This window comes from Heteronotia binoei, chromosome 5 (genome assembly GCF_032191835.1).
Source record: "Heteronotia binoei isolate CCM8104 ecotype False Entrance Well chromosome 5, APGP_CSIRO_Hbin_v1, whole genome shotgun sequence".
In the NCBI taxonomy this organism is placed as follows: domain Eukaryota; kingdom Metazoa; phylum Chordata; class Lepidosauria; order Squamata; family Gekkonidae; genus Heteronotia; species Heteronotia binoei.
Genome location: NC_083227.1, coordinates 149,440,141 through 149,462,046, shown reverse-complemented (window position 1 = coordinate 149,462,046; position 21,906 = coordinate 149,440,141). Strand labels below are relative to the sequence as shown.

At 42.2% G+C, this 21,906-nt stretch overlaps 2 protein-coding genes across 4 annotated transcripts in view; both read left to right on the top strand.

The window, feature by feature from the left end:
• Positions 1-4,205, top strand: part of ERGIC1 (endoplasmic reticulum-golgi intermediate compartment 1) — a 143,220-nt gene extending 139,015 nt beyond the window's left edge. The window contains exon 9 of the mRNA XM_060240581.1: positions 2,490-4,205. Within this exon, the coding sequence (XP_060096564.1) occupies positions 2,490-2,597 (108 nt within the window). The 3' untranslated portion in view covers positions 2,598-4,205. The remainder of the gene's footprint in view (positions 1-2,489) is intronic.
• A 2,872-nt stretch (positions 4,206-7,077) lies between these two features.
• Positions 7,078-20,193, top strand: RPL26L1 (ribosomal protein L26 like 1). Of its 3 annotated transcripts, none has more exons than XM_060240578.1 (4): positions 7,078-7,177; positions 9,771-9,943; positions 16,754-16,894; positions 20,020-20,193. In XM_060240578.1, exons 2-4 carry the CDS (start codon positions 9,776-9,778, stop codon positions 20,146-20,148), a joined length of 438 nt encoding a protein of 145 aa, XP_060096561.1. In that variant the 5' UTR covers positions 7,078-7,177; positions 9,771-9,775; the 3' UTR covers positions 20,149-20,193. The 3 variants fall into 3 exon arrangements, with proteins under 3 accessions (XP_060096561.1, XP_060096560.1, XP_060096559.1); XM_060240577.1 differs by having other exon boundaries at positions 7,078-7,187; XM_060240576.1 differs by lacking the exon at positions 7,078-7,177 and adding an exon at positions 7,298-7,320.
• The last annotated feature ends 1,713 nt before the right edge of the window (positions 20,194-21,906 follow it).

Below are 21,906 nucleotides of genomic sequence, written 5' to 3'. Positions count from 1 at the left end.
GTCCCTACTCTGCCATGGCAACTCGCTGGGTGACCTTGGGCCAGCCACACACTGTTAGCATAACTGACCTCACAGGGTTGTTGTGGAGATAAAATGTAGAAGGAGAGACTGCTGTAAGCCACTTCAGGTGCCCACTGGGGAAAAAAGTGGAGTATAAATGAAGCAAATCAATAATCTTAGCTCTGTGTATGTACGTTCTCACTTTTTTTCCCCCGAAGGAAAACTGATAGCATTAACGGAATTGTACTCTACTTCTGTTTCTAGTTTTGAATGGTCTGCCATTTTATAAGTACCGAATGTCAACAGTGCTTTAGAGTTATAGGAATGGTATGACTGCCCTCTTCTGCACAGAGTACAAATGTGACTGTAAAATTATTCCTGGCCCGTATGTCACCCAAATTGACAGTTTTCTAATTAATTGGGGGAAATTAGCTTAGTGAGAAGTGGGTAACAGGCCACCAATGTATATCAGGATTTTCCCTTAGAGAACTCTCAAAATAAACCAGTCAGATTTGAAAAAAAACCAATAAAAGGGCAAACACACACAAATCAAAAACACTTGCAAACACACAACCTAGCTAAAAGAAAATCAGGGAGGAGGGGAAGATAGTGATTTTCGGGAAGGTGATATTTACCAGTCTAGATTACCGAGGTCCATGGAAGGCAGCAAGTGAAATGACCAGCATTTCACAGAGGAGAGGAAAGAAACCAGTTGAGGTTTGATGCTGAGAACACGCACATAACCTGCTAGGGCACAGAGTGCTGACAGTTATAGGAAAAATGTTTCTGGGGATATCTGATGTGGTTGCCCCCAAAACAATGCCTTGATGTTTTTTTCTGGGGATGGACAAAGATCTTGGGAAACTTTGATGAGATTTCTGGGGGTTGAACTATAGGTGTTAATATTCCTTGATGACCCTCGAGTACAAGATAGGAGAAACTACCGGGTTGTATGAATAACATTTAAGTATTGCATAATTAGAGTAAGTGGGTGAGGGGGAAGCATGACTGGATGTGGAATAGGTTAATTCATGGTGAGATAATGTTTTCTTGTGAGACCCATTGTTTTAAATTATGTATCTCTTTAGAATGGGGAGAAGGGTCGATATCTGGTTAGCCTCTATGGTTCACTTACCAGGATATTTTCCCAGGCTCTTACCTGGCCCAGCATCCATTTTGTTTGTACCAGATCCATTTTCGTTTCACTCTTAGGCCAGGCAGCGTCCTGCACATACGATTTTGGAGTGACATTAAAGAAGGGTGTTTCTCTCTTAGTGTTAAACTGCCCCTCAAAGAGGGAGGGGTCTGACTGCTAACATGCTCTTTTAGATTATAGGAGAAGGGATCATAGGACTGAATTATTTTCTTTAAAAAAAATCCCTGCACATATAAAACCAGCATGGGACTCCTCCACGGGACTCAAAACAGCATGCATTGTTCCCCTCTCCTCCATTTTTTCTTCACTGTGAGATAGGTTAGGCTGAGTATGTAGGTTAGGCTGAGTGTGCAGGCCCAAAGGCATCCAATAAGCTTCAGTGCTGAATGAGTATTTGAACTCTAGCCTCCCCAACCCTACTACTGGCAGATTTAGCCCCAGCAGTACGCTGGATGCTGTTCAGTGGTGAAGTGGTCTCCGTCCAGAAAGCTTCAAGTCTAAAACAGACAGGAGGAGAGTGAAAGCAATGCAGATCTTTTAGCCCTGATTTAGAAGTAGTGAAGATTAGTTTAGAGGTATGCTAACTAGTGGCAGAAAGTACAGAAGAATATTTTGCTTTGGTGTTTAAGGAAAGGCTTTCCTTGACATATTAGTGGTTCTTACAATGCAGTAGGGTTGCCAATCCCCCGGTGGGGGCAGGGGGTCCCCTGGTTTGGAGCCCCCCCCCCGCTTCAGGGTCGTCAGAAAGCGGGGGGTGGGGAGGGGAGGGAAATGTCTGCTGAGAACTCTGTTATTCCCTATGGAGATTTATTCCCATAGAAAATCATGGAGAATTGATCCGCGGGTATCTGGGGCTCTGGGGGGGCTGTTTTTGGGGGTAGAGGCACCAAATTCTCAGCATAGCATCTAGTGCCTCTCACCAAAATACCCCCCAAGTTTCAAAAAGATTGGACCAGGGGATCCAATTCTATGAGCCCCAAAAGAAGCTGCCCCTATCCTTCATTATTTCCTATGGAAGGAAGGCATTGAAAAGGTGTGCCATCCCTTTAAATGCGATGGCCAGAACTCCCTTTGGAGTTCAATTATGCTTGTCACAGCCTTGATCGGGGCTCCACCCCTAATGTCTCCCGGCTCCACCCCCAAAGTCGCCAGATATTTCTTGAATTGCACTTGGCAACCCTACAATGCAGGTTCAAATCTTTGGTCAAATATGAAACTTACTGAATAGCTAACTTGACGCTGCATCAAAAATAGGTGAATGGAAACCAAGCATAATCTCAGAATGTATGAGAATTTACTGCTCCTTTTTTCCTATTTCCTGTGCTCTGCTTAGATCTGTGCCATCATTGGAGGAACATTTACTGTGGCTGGGATTCTTGACTCCTGCATTTTCACCGCCTCTGAAGCCTGGAAAAAGATCCAACTAGGGAAGATGCAGTAGCAACGTAACTCTCGTTCTGGCCCATGGGACAGAAGCAATGAATGAGAAGCCCACTGTTATCAGTTTCTGCCTTTGTGTGTGAGGCTGAATTGGCTCGTCTTTAGCTAGATCATGGAAAGCGTTTTCAAAGGAGCGAAAAGCGGAAACAAACTTACATGTCTGAAAGTTGGCAGCATTAACAAGGGGACTTGTGGTTCTGTAATTTCCACTTGGAAATGGTTGTAGACATTAATTGCCCTTTTGATTTTCAAACCAAAACCTATAAATCTGACTAGCACAATTATTTAAGAGCTTCCAAAGTACTCTGTTAACATTCAGTAATTGGTGCACTGTTTTGTCTCGTGACAAAATCGTGAGTGAATGAAAAGTAGCCCTGGAGATCAGTATTCTGGATGGATCACTTGATCAGTTATGAAAGATTCTGACAATGAATATAAACTAGGATCTTTTTGTCGTTTCCTGGAAAGCTCCCCTTTGCATTCACACCTGTTCTCTGGAATAATCAGTGCAGTACCTTATTTACAAGCATATGTTCAGAAGAGAGGACAATCTATTTCTTTAGCTGATGTGAGATCTGAAAATATTTTCAGTTCTTTCCAGAAACTGAATATCCAGTCTTAGTGTTTACACATGGCGTGAAGTTACAAAAAACACAGAACAAATGATATATCAACTTTTAATATGTGGCCTTTTGTATAAAGGGGGATTTCTGTGGCGGCATTTGTGTTTGTGCTCTCTCCTGTCTTTTGAAACAAAGACTACCCTGCTGTACTAAAATTTTGAAGGGCAATGAGCTAAAGTATAGGTGGAATTCTCCAATACTGTAAAAATGTAAGTGGGGGAGTGTCATGTTACCAGGTACGTTGAACAAATATGGAGAACCAAGAATGATAACCTTCAGCATGAGTTCAGATGCCTTGGACATCGTCTTGAAGCTTTTGTTTACATCTAAAATATTTTCAGACTGCTGTCTTTTGCCAAACTGATGTCCTCAAAGGCAGGAGGTATATTCTTTATTAACTCATGGGAGAGATAGGCACAACACTGTGGGAAAATGACTCGAGTAGGTACACAGCCTTCTTCCTCCTGGTATATTTCAGTTTTAAGCATAACAAAATACATTGTGCCATTCTCCGGTGAGTGGAGGAAGGGCAGAAATGCTGCCAAGTCTGAGTCTTAAGATTCCATTGACATTGATTCATTGGATATTAAAACAAGACCTGCCAATTAATTTTCATAGACGAATAACTCTTTGATATATGACCCATGTGATAATCGTTGCATGCTTTGTACATTTTGTATCACCTCAGATTGAACACACACCAGATCTGAGTTCTCCTTGTTGTGTTGCAGTTCCTAAAACACTACAGATTTCTATGTTACAGTTTGGGGTGGAAAACCTAAAAACATTATTCTGCTGTTCAAGTAGTAAACATGGCCCATTAATGGCTATTTTTTTAAACATCTGAAGGTATCAAATCAATACACTGTAGTTAAATTACTTTTGTCCAGAAGTATTTCAATCTGCCAGTATGTCTTTTGAAATTTCAGTATGTTAGAATGTAGGGAGACTATTCATTTTTCTTATATTAAAAGATTTCCACAGGTTTTCTGTCAGCTTTCCTGATTTTTCTTGATTTTCTCATCTTTTACAGTATTATCTGTAAAACATCTAGGATTTTGCTCTGTTTTTCTTACAAAATGATTTATTGGTGTAAAACTGGATCTTGTAACTTCCTGTATCTTTACATTTGGATGAATTTTATACATTTTTTTCCATTTGAAAAAAAAATCAAGAAAATAGTACGTGTGTTCATTTCTCTGTGTGTGTTTCTCCATGGAAATGGGAGTGAATCTTTCTGATCAGGAAGGTGTTTTCTCTGCAGCAGTTTACTGATACTTTAAAACATTTCTTTCTGTTAACAATTAAGAGCACCTCTACCCCAATTTTTTTTCCGCTGTGTTTGCAGAATCTCTGTTTAGAGGTTATTGCTTTGGTGGCTTACATGGTGCAGACAGTACCATTTGCAAAGCTTGTAGAGATGTCAATATGGATTTTAAAAGGTTTTGCTAGACTTTATGTAAATTTGGCCTTACAAAAAAAGGAAGAATCCACAGGCATAACCTAGCAAAGATCTTGTCTGTTATAACAGTGACACCTTTTTTACTTTGTACCATTCCAGGATGAGGCTGCTAATAACTCTTGAATGTCCAAATGAAATAATTAGTCCATATTTAATAGATTACTTATATGTAAGCATGCTTGTTTATATATTTCAATAAACAAAAACTAGGCCCCTGCCCCAAGCAGCTTTAAATTGAAAGCAAATAATGCAGAGGACAGCAGAGATAAGAGGATAGAGGTAACATTCACCAGGATTGTGTATTCATGAGGAATGACTCTCTGTCTGCCCTTAATGTGTAGAATTGGCATGCATGCTCTAATCAACAGAATTTGCCATGCTGGAGTTTCTTTGTATTGCCATTCTGTTACAGCCTTTCAGTGCTGCAAGAAACAGTGGTCACCAGGGATGATGGTAAGAGGCTTGAAAATCTGCACCTTCCCATTCCCACACTGTACAAACCTGTTTTAACTGACTGTAATCTTTCCCAAAAAAGGTTACAGCAAAGTAGGGGAAGAAACTGCACAAATAGATGATGATATATAAAAGGCAAAGCACCAGTCCCCTGTGCAAGCACCAGTCGTTTCCGACTCTGGGGTGACATCACATCACAACGTTTTCATGGCAGACTTTTTATGGGATGGTTTGCCATTGCCTTCCCCAGTCATCTACACTCCCCCCCCCACCCCACCCCCACAGCAAGCTGGTATGTAGATGCTCTGAAAAAGACCATGGCAGTTTAGGAGCAAAGCGGCCTTCCTGAATAAATGGAATTTCCATGTAGTAATTGGGTCTCACAGCTCTCCATTTCTTTTGTCCTAGTTCTTAAAAAAAAAAAAAAAAGGGTGTTGCCAACAGTATCTTTTGTATTCCAAGGCAATAAAAGAGGTCCTTTGTTAAGTTCTGCATCCTACTGACTGATGAAAGCCCTCCTCTAAAAGCTCGGAATTAACAGGATTGTTCATGTAGCCTATTAAAGTTTTTTCCCTCTGCCATTAAAAGCCTAAAATCCATTTTACTGGGAAAATCTGCTGCCCATTGGATGGAAATTGGGTCTCTTACACTCTCACACCAGCATTTTTGGATGTTTAAATTGTCATCTTGATCGTGATGTTCAATGGAGTTTTTGGGACTGATTGTCTGTTGATACAATCATTTGCTCCTCATTTCTTCCCATCCCTCTAGCATTTCACTTTTTCATGTACTCATTCTTCCTTATTGTTGCCAAAACCAGGCTGAGAAATTCTTGGGAGATTTTAGGATGGATGAGGGAAGGAAGTGGGATATAATACCACCTTCCAAAGCAGTAATTTTCTCCAGGGGGCGAGTAATCTCTAGACTGAAGATGTCTTCTAAGTTTAGAACATCGCCGGGTCAATCCTGGAGCAAACAGGCACCATACATGCTTTCTGTGCGCTGCCTTCCTTTCGAGTTTGTATTCATAACCAGCATACGCGTTCTTTCAAACACACACACAACGATGGGCTCCTTTAAAAAAAAAAACACTGCCTTGGGATGAGAAAGAATAGGAGAACAATGTTAAGTTCAAAGCTGGCAAAGGCAAAAACCAAAATAAACCAAGCAGGTGAGAACGAACCGCCTCGATCTTCATACTTTTTATAGGGGACCAGAACCAATTACACACTTAGGGATAGGCATTCATTCATTTTTGCTTCTTCATTCTCATGAATTGTCCAACAGGCTGCGGTCGTGTTAACTCTAGGGTTGCCAAGTCCAATTCAAGAAATATCTGGGGACTTTGGGGGTGGAGCCAGGAGACATTAGGGGTGGAGCCAAGATCAAGGCTGTGACAAGCACAATTGAACTCCAAAGGGAGTTCTGGCCATCACATTTAAAGGGACGGTGCACCTTTTCAATTCCTTCCTTCCATAGGAAATAATGAAGAATAGGGACACCTTCTTTTGGGGCTCATAGAATTGGCCCCCCTGGTCCAAGCATTTTGGAACTTGGGGGGTATTTTGGGGAGAGGCACTAGATGCTGTACTGAAAATTTGGTGCCTCTACCCCAAAAAACAGCCCCCTCCCAGAGCCTCAGATACCCACAGATCAATTCTCCATGATTTTCTATGGGAATAAATCTCCATAGGGAATAACAGAGTTCCCAGCAGACATTTCCCTCCCCTCACCCCGCTTTCTGACGACCCTGAAGCGGGGGGGGGGGGCCTCCAAACCGGGGGATCCCCTGCCCCCACCTGGGGATTGGCAACCCTAGTTAACTCCCACACTTTGTGCAAGCAAGCTCGCCATGAGCACGAACGATTCAGTGGTTGGAGAGCAGCAAAAGCTGCTATCGGCTCAAGCAGCTGTGAAAACAACATCCTGCAGTTTGCGCTGATGGACGCACGGTGGCGATATCCGGGCCTCTCGCGAGAATTGAAGTCTCAGCCTTACGGCGGAAGCGGCTTCAACCTCTCTTTCCGGGTGGCCATTGCCGAGGTAGGTGCGCGTAAGGATGAGAAGCGGGGAGTGGGGCGTTTTTAAATCTGGTGCCATCCTTTCGTCGCATGGTCAATATTGGGCTGTAGCCGGCGGGCAGCCCAAAGGAGAGCGGGCCTGGGCTGCTGCCACCTTCATTTGCGGTGGAGGGGAAACGACGATGTAGTTTTTCTGTTGCTCTTGGTCTGCCCCAGCCTCTTTCCTCCGGGCCTGCGAATACTTGACAGTGATGTCCTTTATCTCATAATACTAGTTGAAGTGCAGGGGGAAATAAAAATTAAAGTGATTTAAATTTGATTGATTTATTTATTTTTGCATTTATTTTGAATGATTTATTTATTTTTGCTAGGCTGAGAGTGCGAAAGTGATTTTGCCCCAAGTACTTTCTCTCTGCGCGTGCTATGCGGCTTCTTCGTTTAGCTGTCGAGAATTCATGTATTTGGCTGCGCGGTCCTGATGAGGCCCTTCGTCCCTTGCGTGTACTTCTCTCTGTGGTTTCCTGTAGCATAAAGATGCCTGTTACGCCTTTGCATATGTATTGACTGATTATTTTGTTACCTGCGTCTGATTTTCATTTAGCCTTGGTATTGCAACGTTTCGTGCAAAGTGACTGCACGTCTGATCTAAGGTTTGTTTGTTCCTGAGCCTGTTGGAAGACAGATAATAGGGGATACCGTGTATCAAAAGAAGAAAGGTTAGGATGGTGTTCACCTGTGGGATAAAGTCAGAAACTGGCATGCTGATAACTGTAGCATATAGCATTTGTGCATGATTTTTTTAGAGATTCCTAGGTTCTGATAAATACTTGGTTTATGTATATTTTGAGCATAATCTTTCAGGAGCAATGCAGATCCCCCAGAGCTTCTGAACTCCTTCTAATTAACTGTTCATAATTAGCATGGGTGCTAGAGATCGACGTTAGATTTCTAATACAGTTTGTGTATTAGAAATAGTCTAATAGTGAAGAACTTTGAGAAGTCTGGCCCTCATTATTGTGAGAAAAACTTGCAAAACAGAATATTTGTTAAAGCTTGGAAGCTTCAGGTCTTGGTGCTGCTTGTGTTGCAAAGGGAGATTAATTTACATGCTTACAGGTCCCTGTCTTTCATCCACCACTCCTGCTCTGGTATGGTCACAGGCCTCTGTGTCGCATGTGCCTAATATTCACATAGGGGAGGGTCGGTGGCTCAGTGGTAGAGCATCTGCTTGGTAAGCAGAAGGTCCCAGGTTCAATCCCCGGCATCTCCAAAAAAGGGTCCAGGCAAAAAGGTGTGAAAAACCTCAGCTTGAGACCCTGGAGAGCTGCTGCCAGTCTGAGTAGACAATACCGACTTTGATGGACCAAGGGTCTGATTCAGTATAAGGCAGCTCCATATGTTCATATATGTTCATGTCTTGCTGGGGACAGATTTTGGCTTAGTTTCAGAACTTGGGTGCAGCAGATGGGCCAGATGTAGACTTATTGACAAACATCAACACTAGGGTAGCAGTTCTCAAACTTTAGCATCCTGAGGATCTCCAACTTGATTTTCCCTGAGTTACATCTTTCTCTTTTCTGTTGCTAACATGGTCATGTACCACACATCCATTTTTTTAAAAATGTGTGTGGTTAGCCATGAACTCCCTGTGGAGTTCTCCATCCTCTTGTGTTCTCAAAACAATATAGAGAGAACCAGATCAACTCTGCTTTAAAAGCAAGTTTAAGGGGGGGGGGGAGAGTTCTTGATTGTACATGTCTACAAATTCAGGTCTCAGTGCCTAGCTTATTTTGTAGTGCCACAACTCAAAATTCCCTGATACAAATTCTGTCACCCTTGGATAGAAAGGAATGTTACAGTGGAGAAAGGAAGAAACTTACTGGTTAAGAACCTCTAGCTAATAGTGGAAAGAGGTCTGGAAAAGCTTTCAGAGCTCATAAAAATAGAAAAAGACCAGCTTCATGCAAAACATGAACTTCTGCTACTCAATTGAGAACTTTTGTAGCAACTCTGTATGCCGACCTTTGCATTGGAAAATAGAGTGAAAAGTTGTTCGGTTTTATACTGGAACTAATGGTTAGGGTTATAACCCTATACTGCATTAGGACTATATTTTTCTGGTGACACTCCATCAATCAGAGTTCCCAAGACTGAGCTGCTGTTTCCCAGTTACAAGTCAGAATGTATTCTAGCTAATATTCTGAAGTAATCTGAAAATTGGGTGACTGTGTGGCAGCAGCTTGATGAGTTCCTGCCCACATCCCTAGAAAACTGGGTAGGCTCTGTTTTCATCTTTGTTGGGGGGTGGGGAGGTTGAGTCCCAGACCTTTGGGAGTACCCTGGAGCATTGTAGTGGATAGTTGCTAGTCTCTTTCTATGCTGTCATGTAACTGACAGATTGTACCTCTTGGTTTCACTTGCTTTTCTTAAATATGTAAGCTTCTGTGCTTTTTCAGATTTAAAAGAGTAGTGCTTTTATGAGATATTCTGGAAATTATTCTCCTGCGGAGTGGTTTAGGTCCAAGTATTGAGTGGATGTGTACATGCAATCTATAATGCCAACCTAATTTCTGTCAAATACGCATATGTGTGCTTTGTCCTGTATCTTGCTGCAGTCAAAATGAAGTTCAATCCGTTTGTGACCTCGGACCGCAGCAAGAACCGCAAACGACACTTCAATGCACCATCTCACATTCGAAGAAAGATCATGTCTTCTCCCCTTTCCAAGGAACTGAGGCAGAAATACAATGTTCGTTCTATGCCCATCCGAAAGGATGATGAAGTTCAGGTATTTGCTTTGATTATCATTTTCTTCTGTTAAGAATTTATTTGTTATATAGGTTATTTATAGGCCTCTTTTTCAGAGGCGCTCAGTGTGAATTACACAGAGTATGTCAATACAATAAACAGGATGGGATAGCCAGTAAACAGTGCAACAGGGTTTGGATTGCAGAAATCTGGGGACATAATTGAAACAAAACATACTGTGAGGGATCATGTCCAAAGCTTTACTCGGGAGACGACCACTTTAAATTTCTCCCCAGTCACCTTCCCTCAGTCAAATTCACAGAAATCCTGTCAGAACTAGTAATAATTGGCACCAGATGGTTTTAATGTTAACAACCACAAAATATTTATTCTGTAAGAAGATATTTGTTTTATATCCCGCCCTCCACTCCGAAGAGTCTCAGAGCAGCTCACAATCTCCTTTACTTTCCTCCCCCACAACAGACACCCTGTGAGGTGGGTGGGGCTGGAGAGGGCTCTCACAGCAGCTGCCCTTTCAAGGACAACCTCTGCCAGGGCTATGGCTGACCCAAGGCCATGCTAGCAGGTGCAAGTGGAGGAGTGGGGAATCAAACCCGGTTCTCCCAGATAAGAGTCCATACACTTAACCACTACACCAAACTGGCAAGGAGGGGGATGAAATAATATTGATTATAACTGTTCAATATTAAAAGGCAAATCAGTTGGCAGCTGGTTGGCAAAATAAAATAATTACAGAGAGTAGAGACTTTTCAGGCTGAGTTAAAAATATAACAAGACTTTGGCAGAATATCTTTAAAATAAACAATAAACCAGGCAGGTTTCAGAGTTTCACTAGACCCTACACACAGGCTGTCTGTGCCTTCTGAGCACTCAACGCTGTTTCTTCAGATGTTTTACCCTAACTTAGGCAGTGCCAAATCATATAAATAACAAACTTCAGTCACTCTTCCACACACACATAGAGAACTCCTGACTGGTATCAGTATTCTCCCTCACAGACCCTTTCACACTAACTGTCTTCCAGGACTTGCACCCCTGAATACTGCTGCGTCTCAGCCCCACAGCTAGTCCTCTGGTCTGCATCTTGGGCAATCCTGCTGACCACCAGAATCCAGTTCACCTCTCAGTGTGTATTTGTGTGATCTAGTTTGTACTGGGAGATTACCTGATGCACTGGCAAAATCTCCCTCAGAGAGTTTCAAACCGTCTGAAAACTCCCTCTTCCAGACAGAGTCCACTCAGCTCTGTCTCCCACAAGGAGCTCAGCCACTCTGGCTGCTCTCAGCCCCTCGTCCAGTTGGTTTTACAACTACCCGGCCTAAGCCCACTGTCTTCACTTCAGACTGGTATACTGAAGACTTATATCGAAGACCCCCTAGCTAAGACTAAAAATCCTCAGGTGATTTTCTGCTGAGCAAACCTCCAAAGGATACTTTTCCGTTGCTTGGGCAACGTTCCAGCCAATCACTGCAAGCCTGTTTCTCAGCTACTCAGGCTAAGAGCCTGAGTCTGTCACACATACATATTAACACAACACATAAAATTCAGAATTATAGAGTAGGATCCTGCTTAAAGCAACAGACATTATGAGATGTACACAGGGGATCTTCCCAACCTCGTCAGCAAGTCCGTTCCATAAGGTGGGGGCCACAGTAGGGAATGTGAATGTACAGGCAGTTGTTGATTTTCCCCAGTTATAGACTAATGCCTGCAAAAGGCCCTGCTCCAGTGGAGTTTAGGGGAGAGGTGGTCCTGCAGAGATAAAGACCAAAGCCATGAAGAACTTTGTATATGTTGGCCCACACCTTAAATTGAGCTCAGAAATTGATGGATAACCAGTGGAAGTTACTGCAGAATACATGATCCACCTAAAAAAGGTAGTCCCCTGTGCAAGCACCAGTCATTTTCAACTTTGGGGTGACGTTGCTTTCACAACGTTTTCACAGCAGACTTTTTACGGGGTGGTTTGCCATTGCCTTCCCCAGTCATCTACACTTTTCCCTCCAGCAAGCTGGGTACTCATTTTACTGACCTCAGAAGGATGGAAGGCTGAGTCAACCTGGAGCTGTCTACCTGAACCAGCTTCCACTGGGATCGAACTCAGGTCGTGAACAGAGGGCTTCGACTGCAGTACTGCAACTTTACCACTCTGCGCCATGGGGCTCTCTTATGATCCACCTAGCTCTCACTAATAATCCAGCTGCGGCTATCTGGTCCAGCTGGAGACTCTGGACTAACTTTGAGGGGAGACCTACATGGCGCATGTTATAGTAGTCTAGTCTCTTTTACCATGATCTAGAACCGGGTGGCCAGAACAGTCATGTCAATTTAAGGAGCAATTTCCCAGGCTACATTAAGTTGAAGAGTTTCTTGTAGCTGCAAAAACTTATTTTCCAGCTATAATGTTGGATCCAGTATAACCCCAAACTCTTAACTAAGTCAGCAGTGAATGTGCTTTTTCATCTAGTAAAAAACTGTAGAAGCCTACAAGATGAGTGGCTCAATTCACATAAATCGCAACCTTGGGTGATTACTTCAAATATAACCAGAAGTGACGTGTAAAACATAAGGATCTGTTGGGTGAATTCTAGAAAGGTACCTATGTTAGTCGGTTATACAAAAACAGACTCTTGTAGCCAGTTGTGATATATTTCCATGAATGCAAACTCACTCTGGTCCATGAAACTCCTTGGAGGTTTTTAAACAGAGGGTAGATGGCCATCTGACAGCAAATAAGATCCTGTGAATTTAGGGGGAGGTATTTGTGAGTTTCCTGCATTGTGCAGGCGGTTGGACTAGATGACCCTGGAGATCCCTTCCAACTCTATGATTCTATAAAAGTTTATGCCACCATAAATGTCCCCCTAGAATTAATTCACAATGCAGTTTCTTAATGTGCAGCACCCATCTTGTTGATTAACAGATTCTTGATTGCTCAGTGAAGTGGGTTTGGCAGATTTTATTTGTCCCATCACAACTCTTTAATTATGTGGGTCTGAAATCTGGTTAATTATTGAGGGTTGTGTCACATACCTTTGGTTTTGTAAAGTATATCCTCGGAGTCTAGAGTCTATCCTCTAGAGTCAGCTTGATGTAGTAGTAAAGAACGATGGACCCTTAATCTGAAGAACCAAGTTTGATTTCCCACTCTTCTACATTAAATCAGTTTGGTAACCTCAAGGTGATTGTTGTGGGGAGAGGAAGGGAAAGTGATTGTCAACCCTTCCAAGACACTCTCAGGTAATGAACGGTGGGGTTTCTTCTGCTTTCTGGTTTGTGGTGTCATAATTTGCCATAATGTCCACATTATTACTTATCTATGGTTAGTGCAATCAGGAATTTCATTCAAGTTCTGGATTGAGAATCACTGCTGAAGCGGAGTTATATGCCATCATTTGGGGCAGTATTTATTTATGCTAACAACAGAAGATTTGATACCATGGCAAAGTATTGCTTTCTAGGAGGCAGGAGGCAAGCCATGTTGGATCAGGCCAATGGCCCATCAAGTCCAACACCCAGTGTCACACAGTGGTCAAAATCCAGATGTCGTCAGGAGGTCCACCAGCAGGACCACAACTCCAGTAGCTCTCCAACTATTGCTCTTCAAGCACTAAGAATACAGAGCGTAACTGCCCCAGAGAGAGTATTCCATCTATACCAGCCGTGAAAACCTGAAATCTTTGATATTCCATCTATACTTCGTGGCTAAGAGCCACTAATGGACTTCGTGCTTCATATATTTATCCAGTTCCCTCTTGAAGCTGTCTATGCTTGTAGCTGCCCCCACTTCTTGCGGCAGTGAAGTCGACATGTTAATTATTCTTCGGATGAAGAAGTACTTCCTTTTAACTGTTCTAAGCTTCACTGCTCATTAATTTCATTGAGTATCCACGAGTTCTTGTATTGTGAGAAAAGGAGAAATGTTACCCCTCAAGTCATCACTTCTTCAAGCTAAAGAGCTCTAACCTCTTTAACCTTTCTTCATAGGAAGGTGTTCCATCACCTTAATCATTTTAGTTGCCCTTTTCTGTACTTTTTCCAATACTATAATATCTTTCTTGCAGGGCAGTGACCAGAACTGAACACAGTATTGCAGATGAGGCTGCACCATAGATTTGTATAGGGGCATTATGATACTGGCTGATTTGTTTTCAGTTCCCTTCCTAATAATCCTCAGTTTAGCAGTTGCTTTTTTTTATTGCAGTACATACTGAGTCAACATTTTCAGTGAGTTATCTACCACGATTCTTAAGATCTCTCTCCTGGTCAGTTACCGCCAATTCAGACTCCATCAATGTATATTTATGGTTAGGATTTTAGGTTCCATTGTGCATTACTTTGCATTTGCCCGCATAGAACCTCATTTGCCATGTTGACATCCACTCACCCAACCTTGACAGATCCTTCTGGAGCACCCCCACAGTCTTCCCTGATTCTAACTGGCCTGGACAACTTAATGACATCCACAAACTTAGCCACTTCATTGCTTACTCCCAGCTCCAAATCATTAATGAAAAAGTTAACTAGAACTTAGCCCTCTGGTATCCCACTGCTTACCACTTCCCACTGAAAACTGCCCATTTATACTCATACTTTGTTTCCTGTTACTTAGCCAGTTTTTAATCCACAGGAGGGCTTGTCCTCTTATCCCATGACTGCTGCATTTACTTAAGAGTCTTTAATGAGGAGCTTTATGAAAAGCTTTCTGGAAGTCTAGGTAAACATCTACTTGGTCACCCTTGTCCAAATGCTTGTTCACCACCTCAGAGAACTCTTAACGGTTTAGTGAGACAAGAACATCCTTTACAGAATCCATGCTGATTCTTCCTCAACAGCCTTTGTTCATCAGTGTGCCTACTAATTCTGTTTTTAATAATGGATTTCACCAACTTACCTGGTATCAACATTAGACTTGACTGGCTTGTAATTTTCTGGATCTCTTCTGGAACTTTTTAAAGATGGAGGTTATATTAACTACCTTCCAGTCCTCAAGAATGGGGCAGATTTTAGTGATAGATTGTATATTTTTGTCAGGAAATCCACAGGTTCACATTTGAGCTTTTTTAGAACTTATGGATGTATGCCATCTGGGCCTGGTGATTTGTCAGTTTTTAATTTGCCTATCAGTCATAGGACCTCTTCTTTCATCACCTCAATCCGACTCAGGTCTTTCGACACCCCTCCTGAAATCACGGTTCTGGAGTGGGCAAGCACATTCCATTATCCACAGTGAAGACAGGTTAAAAAAAATACATTCAGCTTTTCTGTTATTTCCCCATCATCCCTTAGCAATCCTTTTATCCTTTGGTCATCCAGTGGCCCCACTGCTCCCTGGCTGGTTTTCTGTTAACAATGTATTTGAAGAAATTTTGTTGGCCTTTATGTTTTTTGCAATATGTTCCTCATAGGCACTTTTTGCCTGTCTGATCACCAACTTGCATTTTACTTGCCAGAATTTGTACTTTTTAAAAAATGTACCTCACTCTGACTAGCCTTCCACCACTTAAAAGAATCCTTCTTATTTTTACTGCTTCCATTACTTTTGTTTATTAACCACACAGGCCTTTTAAAATACCTATTAGTACTTTTCCTAACCTGCAGTATATATTTTATCTAAGCTTTCTGGGATTGTAGTTTTAAATGGTCTCCAAGCTTCCCAAAGGGATTTAACCCTCCTTACTTTTCCTTCAGTTTCTTCTTCACATTTGAGAGAAGTTACTCCTAAAGTTAAAAGTGGTTGTGTGTTGCTCTTTTGGGGCAACTCCCTATTTTCAAAAACGCTAAGCCTAATAACATTATGCTCACTGTTCCTTACCAGTGCTATCACATTTACATCTCTCACCAGGTGCTGAGCATTACTTAGGATCAAGTCCAGGATCACCTCTCCCCACCCCGTAGGATCCGTGACCATCTGCCCCATGGCACAGTCATTGAGAGTATCTAGAAACCTAGTCTCTTTCTCCTGACTTAAACACATACTGACCCAATCAATGTGTGAGTAGTTTAAATCACCTATTATGACACAGTTATTTCATCTAGCTGCTTCCCTGTTCAGAGATGGTTCCTTTGTGTGAATGGATACCTCTTCAACTATAGAAAGGGTCCGTTCTGAGGGAACATTTTCCCTTTTTTTTTCAGCACTGTGCCCTGTTGATAACACAAGATGGGAGAAAAGAATAGAGTACCTGAACTGGTGGCACAGCCCTGATCTCAAAGTCAGTCTGAGAGACTGGGGATGTTATGTTGGAATTTCACTTAGCAAAGACAGTAGTTAACCTGTAAAATGTTACTCTGTAAATAAAGTACAGCATGGATATCATCTTCCTTACTGACTCCCTCCCTGTCCTTGAGAGAGGTCAGCTGTTGTAATTCTTTTTCTTTTTGCAATGAATGCAGATGAAGGGAAACTCAGGCAAGTGGATCAGCCATCCCTAATACTTTGGTTTTTTTAAAGGTTGACTTCCTGTGAGTGCCCAGAAATTGGTGATACTTCTGAGTATAACCGTCTTGTGTGGACCTTGCTAAGTAATCCCCACATTAATGATGTACTTGTATGTGTGCTCAAGAAAAGCTTCATACTGATACGTTGTTTGAATGAATCAATTTGTAAATCAAGTTTCTGTCAATCTACGTTATCCTAGGACCCTATATGCATATTATTTTGCCGCATCATACATTTTACTTACACTGCTTAGTGTTACATTTTCTGTTGTACTGTGTTCTCTTACATGGCATTATTTCCTCAGCATGCCTCTACTGCTCTGGAAATTGAGAGTACTGTTAAATGCAGCTTCTGAGAATTCCGGGTGTTTGTTTCGCGTATTCTTAGGTGGTTCGCGGCCATTACAAAGGGCAGCAGATCGGCAAGGTGGTCCAGGTCTATAGAAAGAAGTATGTCATCTACATTGAGCGCGTACAGCGGGAGAAGGCCAATGGCACAACCGTTCATGTGGGCATCCACCCTAGCAAGGTAATACTTAGTGCGAAAATGATCTGGTTTTGGGCATTCTTCATTACCTGAGAGGCTAGCCCAGTCTCATCAGATCTTGGAAGCTAAGCAGGGTCAGCCCTGGTTAGTATTTGGATGGGAGACCACCAAGGAATGCCGCTGTTGCAATGCAGAGGTAGACAATGGCAAACCACCTGTGGACGTGTCTTGCTTTGAAAACCCTATGGAGTCACTATACATTGGCTGTGCCTTGATGGTATTTTCCGCCACCAGCAGTGGAATAAAGTCCTGGTATCTAGAGGAACTTAACCACACAAAATGAAACTGCCTTATTCTGAGACAGACCGTTGATTCATTAAGGGCAGTGTTATCTGCTCAGACTTTCAGTGGCTCTTCTGTGTCTCAGACGGAGATCTTTCACATTATCAGCTACCTTTTAACTGGAGATGACAGAAATTGAATTTAGGTCCTTCTGTGTGCCAAGCAGCTGCTATCTCACTGGGTCATGGCTTCTCATCAAACTTCTTCAACTTTCATTTTGTGGTCAAACACTCACTAGTTGCTCTTAACAGTGGCTCTTGAAAACGCATAGAGAAGTGGTGTTATAGAAGACCAAAAAAGATTTGGTCATTCATTTACGTTTTCAAAAGCATCGTATGATGTATTTTAAAGAATGCAATCCATAGGGAAGAAACTTCCTTTAGTGCAATAGCTAATACTCCTTCAGGCGGTATCAAAAGTATAGTTCAGTCATGTAGGATACCAATTTTGCAACTCGTCAAATAGGTGAATTCAGGAAAATTGATACTTTAAAGGCTTTCTTCCCTGAGGAGCATGGGATAGCAATGGCTGTTTGGTATACATGGAGCCACTTGAGATGTAGAGGAAATGTTGGGTTCCAATCAGCTATAGTTGATATGTTCTGACCCAGCAACAATGTGTGTTACAATCGACTGTTTCCTTCGTGGGCACATTATTCCTTTCGAACAAAGTGGGAGTCCAGTGGCACCTTTAAGACCAACAACGTTTTATCCATAATTCCTTTGCAATTGCAAAACAATTATTCTGATTTGCATTCATGCAACCCAGTGTACATATCTCTGGAAATTCCAGAACTGAGGTGTGTTCTCTCTTTAACTTCATTTTTGTTCATGTGTTGGGTGTGTTCACAGCAAAAATGAAGGCATGTTAACAATTCCTACATTAGCTCTGGGTAGTTGGCCTAGCTGATCATGAGGACGATACAAGGAGCAGTGGTTGTAGTAAAGAAAAGAATTTATGTGGAACAATTCTTGTAAGAGTGAAGTCCCTGCTGAAATATCTATGCTGGTTCTTTTTCCTCCATTCTTGCCTCAACCCATTAATTGAATCTTAAAGGAGATTAATAGTAGGATGTATCAGTAGTAAGACATACCATCACTGTTAATATATTATTGCAGAATACCAGGTAGTAGTGACAAGTCCATGCACCGCTTTTCCTCTGTGACCTCAGAGTGGGAAATGGGATCCTGATGAGCTTGAATACACAAAATTGAGGTGGTGATGGTTGGCAAGCCAAGTGACTTGGAAAGGAGTGTTAGTCATAAGTGCCCAATCAGTTGCTTAGGTGCTGTATATCTTGGAGAGTGCTTCTTCAGTTGTTTTCTGTTGTGTACTTTTGAGTGTCATTGAAGAGCAGTTTGTTGATAGTGTCCCCCAACTACTTCCTCATTGAAAGCCAGTTTGGTATAGTGGTTAAGTGTGTGGACTCTTATCTGGGAGAACCGGGTTTGATTCCCCACTCCTCCACTTGCACCTGCTAGCATGGCCTTGGGTCAGCCATAGCTCTGGCAGAGGTTGTCCTTGAAAGGGCAGCTGCTGTGAGAGCCCTCTCCAGCCCCACCCACCTCACAGGGTGTCTGTTGTGGGGGAGGAAGGGAAAGGAGATTGTGAGCCGCTCTGAGACTCTTCGGAGTGGAGGGCGGGATATAAATCCAATATCTTCTTCATCTTCTTCTCATTGACCAAATGCGTATGGCAGTGGTGTAGAAAGAAGCATAATATAGTGAAAGCGTTGTTATCCAGCACTTGATTATCCCAAACTCCCAGTTAATTGGCATTGCCCAGAGGGCAAGCGCCTCCCTCCTCAGCCATCATGTCCCATAATCTTTGAGTGCATGTGCATCCCTCTTCCACCTTTGCAGCTGACCAGATTCACCATTGCTGGGCTTCTGCCAGTTTATGCTGCTAGGTGGAGTTATCCTCAGTTGTTGTGTTCTCCCTCCGCTTGCAGTGAACCTTTGGGAACCACCTCTGCCAGACATCTCCTGGGCAATTGGCCCATAGTCTGCCTGCTCAGCTGGGTGGCTCCATGGGTTAGCAAGAAGATTCTTGCCAGGGGCAGAGGACTGTCTGTATGGTTTTCCCAACCGGGTGGGATTTGTTCACTGAAGATTTCTCTGAATGGGCAGCAGGCAGAGCAATGAACTCTAGTATCTGTCATATTTGATTATCCTGTTCCAAGATTTTATTTCATACTTAAACTTTATATAAGACTTGTACCAGTCAAGGAGTTGTACTCCTTACAGCAGCCAGGTAAGGTAGGCCAGTGTCGTTACTACCGTATTGTAGATTGGGGGCCATGTCTGAGAGACAGCTCCTTACCTAATGCCACAGAGTTTCATGACACGTGACACTTGAAATGGTAACTTCTTGTATCACAGCTGACTCTTTTAGCTGTTGCTATTTGAATATCTCATGAAGTGAGCATTGACTCACAAAAGCTTATACCCTAAAAAAATGTGATCTTTAAGGTGCCACTGAATTCTGATTTAGAGGTTAGTGCCCTCTGTTGCCTGTGCTGGTATTTTTCAGGATGCCTGTTGGAAGAAAATAGAAAACATGTCGAGAACATGATTGTTATAGGATTGCTTGGAAGGTCATGATGGATAAGATAGAAAAGCTTTCTGTATTTTATATTATTCACAAGTCCTGCATTTCATTCTTAGCTGTTATATTGCCCTAATCGAAACAGAAATAAGCTTTTGACGTGTGTGATGTAGTAAAGCTGGCCTCTGGGGATTTTAAAATTCCTAGGTTGTCTTTCTACTGAGACTTAAGGCAGAAATACAAAATGGATATGAATGCATAGATTTTTGTCTCCGTAGGTGGTCATCACAAGACTAAAGCTGGATAAGGATCGTAAAAAGATCTTGGAACGTAAAGCAAAGTCTCGCCAAGTTGGAAAGGAGAAGGGGAAATACAAGGAAGAAACAATTGAAAAGATGCAAGAATAAAATAGACTCCCTGGTGATTTTCATTAAAATTCTGCTGAAAAGAAATCTGTGCGTTCTACATTTTTGTGTCTTATCAGTGAAAACAGCAACCAGCAGCATGAATTGAGGTTAAAAACTGGGTTTACAAAAAAAATAACAATGTGGAGAAACTGTTATTCTATCTCTGTGCCAGCAGAGGTTAGACAGGGACTGCTGGATCCTCCTGTGGTAGGAAAATCCAAAGAGTGGAAGCCACACAAGAAAAGCTCTGCTCTATGCCCTACTTGATCTTAATTCTTGTAAGCAGACACCGTCACTGAGGAGAATGCTGGACAGAAAGCTACCCCTCAGTCACTCTTCAGGAACAGCATCCAAGGTCTACATCTGATAGGAGTGAGAGTCAACATATAGGAGCCAACAAAAAGTTAAAATCTGAACTATTGGTGGGTGTCATGATGAGGGACCCTTAATAAACATAACAAAGGGACAGATGCTTTTGCCTTTATGTGCTAATTTTCTATTGGCAATGAGTTGTACATGGGGGAACGTTCAAAACGAATCGCATTTAAGGCAAGGAGGGATTTTGGAGGGGGTCACGTGGCAGTTTGAAATGCACAGGGTAGAGAAGAAGGCAGATTTTTTTTCTCCCTCCCATAATACTAAAATTTGGCACCCTTGAAAGTTAATGGGTATTACAGTTAAGGAAGTTCATGAAATAAGGAATTTGCAAAATCTGAACTAATTACCAGGTCTGGACACAATAGTCTTGCTTCTTAGTGCACTCACATGCAAAGCTGTTGATCTTCTAGTAAGAATGTTGTCTGCAAATTGTTACTAAAATTGGCTGCCTTGCCAAGAGGATTAGTAGGTGATGTTTTTTAAAGGGACCCAAAGAAGTGACACAAGGTGCTTACATACACAAAATTCAATCCACATTAGTGATCATTTGCAAGTGGATTTTGTCATTCCATACAGTAAATTCCAGTTGTGAAGTGCTTGTGAAAGTGCCCTATTCAAATACCTGGCCTATAATTTGTCCTAGATAAATTGATGGAAAACATTATTAAAGGGAGAACCAATAAGCACACGAATTCTTTCATGGGAAAACATTAAAGGGAGAACTGTGCAGACTTCTGCAAAGGGGGGTGTCCTACAAGTGTGGGGAAAACAAGATGGATCACATTAAAGAGGATTGGCTAAATCGGGTGTGTGGCCTAACGTGCAAAGGAGCTCCTGCTACAAAATGAGCTCTGACTTGCGAACTCAACAATCTCCTGTTCCAGTCAGTTTCTGAAATTCCTTTGCAATAGAGCAGCTACTTTGAGGTCACCCACTGAGTGCCTTGAGAGGTTGAAATGTTCTGTAGGTTTCTTAAATTAGTATTTCTTGGGGTTATATTTGTGTCCATTTATCCTTTGGCCTAGGGGTTGACCTGTTTGCCTTTTGTAGAAAACTGAAGGGCATTGTTGGTGTTTAATGGCATATACACTGTTTGAAAATAAGCAAGAGAATCTGCCTGTGATGGTGTAGTTGATGTTAGGTCCAGTGACTGTTGTTTGGGTGTAAGTGGCAGTGAAGTTGGCATTTGGGTTTATTGCAAACTCTGGTACCAGTGTCAATTTTTAAAAAAAATTAAATACAGGGATTTTTTTGAGCAGGAACACACAGGAATGCAGTTCCGGCTAGCTTGGCAGCAGGGGTGTGGCCTAATATTCAAATAAGTGTGCTAGGCTATTTTCTACCAAAAAAAGCCCTTGGTTACATCAGGGTGTGTAGCCT

Excerpts from the sequence above, each read along its gene's own strand:
- RPL26L1 (XM_060240578.1), top strand. The coding sequence starts at position 9,776 with ATGAAGTTCAATCCGTTTGTGACCTCGGACCGCAGCAAGAACCGCAAA. Across the intron at positions 9,944-16,753 it reads GAAAGGATGATGAAGTTCAG|GTGGTTCGCGGCCATTACAA; the intron begins GTATTTGCTTTG and ends GCGTATTCTTAG. Across the intron at positions 16,895-20,019 it reads TGGGCATCCACCCTAGCAAG|GTGGTCATCACAAGACTAAA; the intron begins GTAATACTTAGT and ends TTGTCTCCGTAG.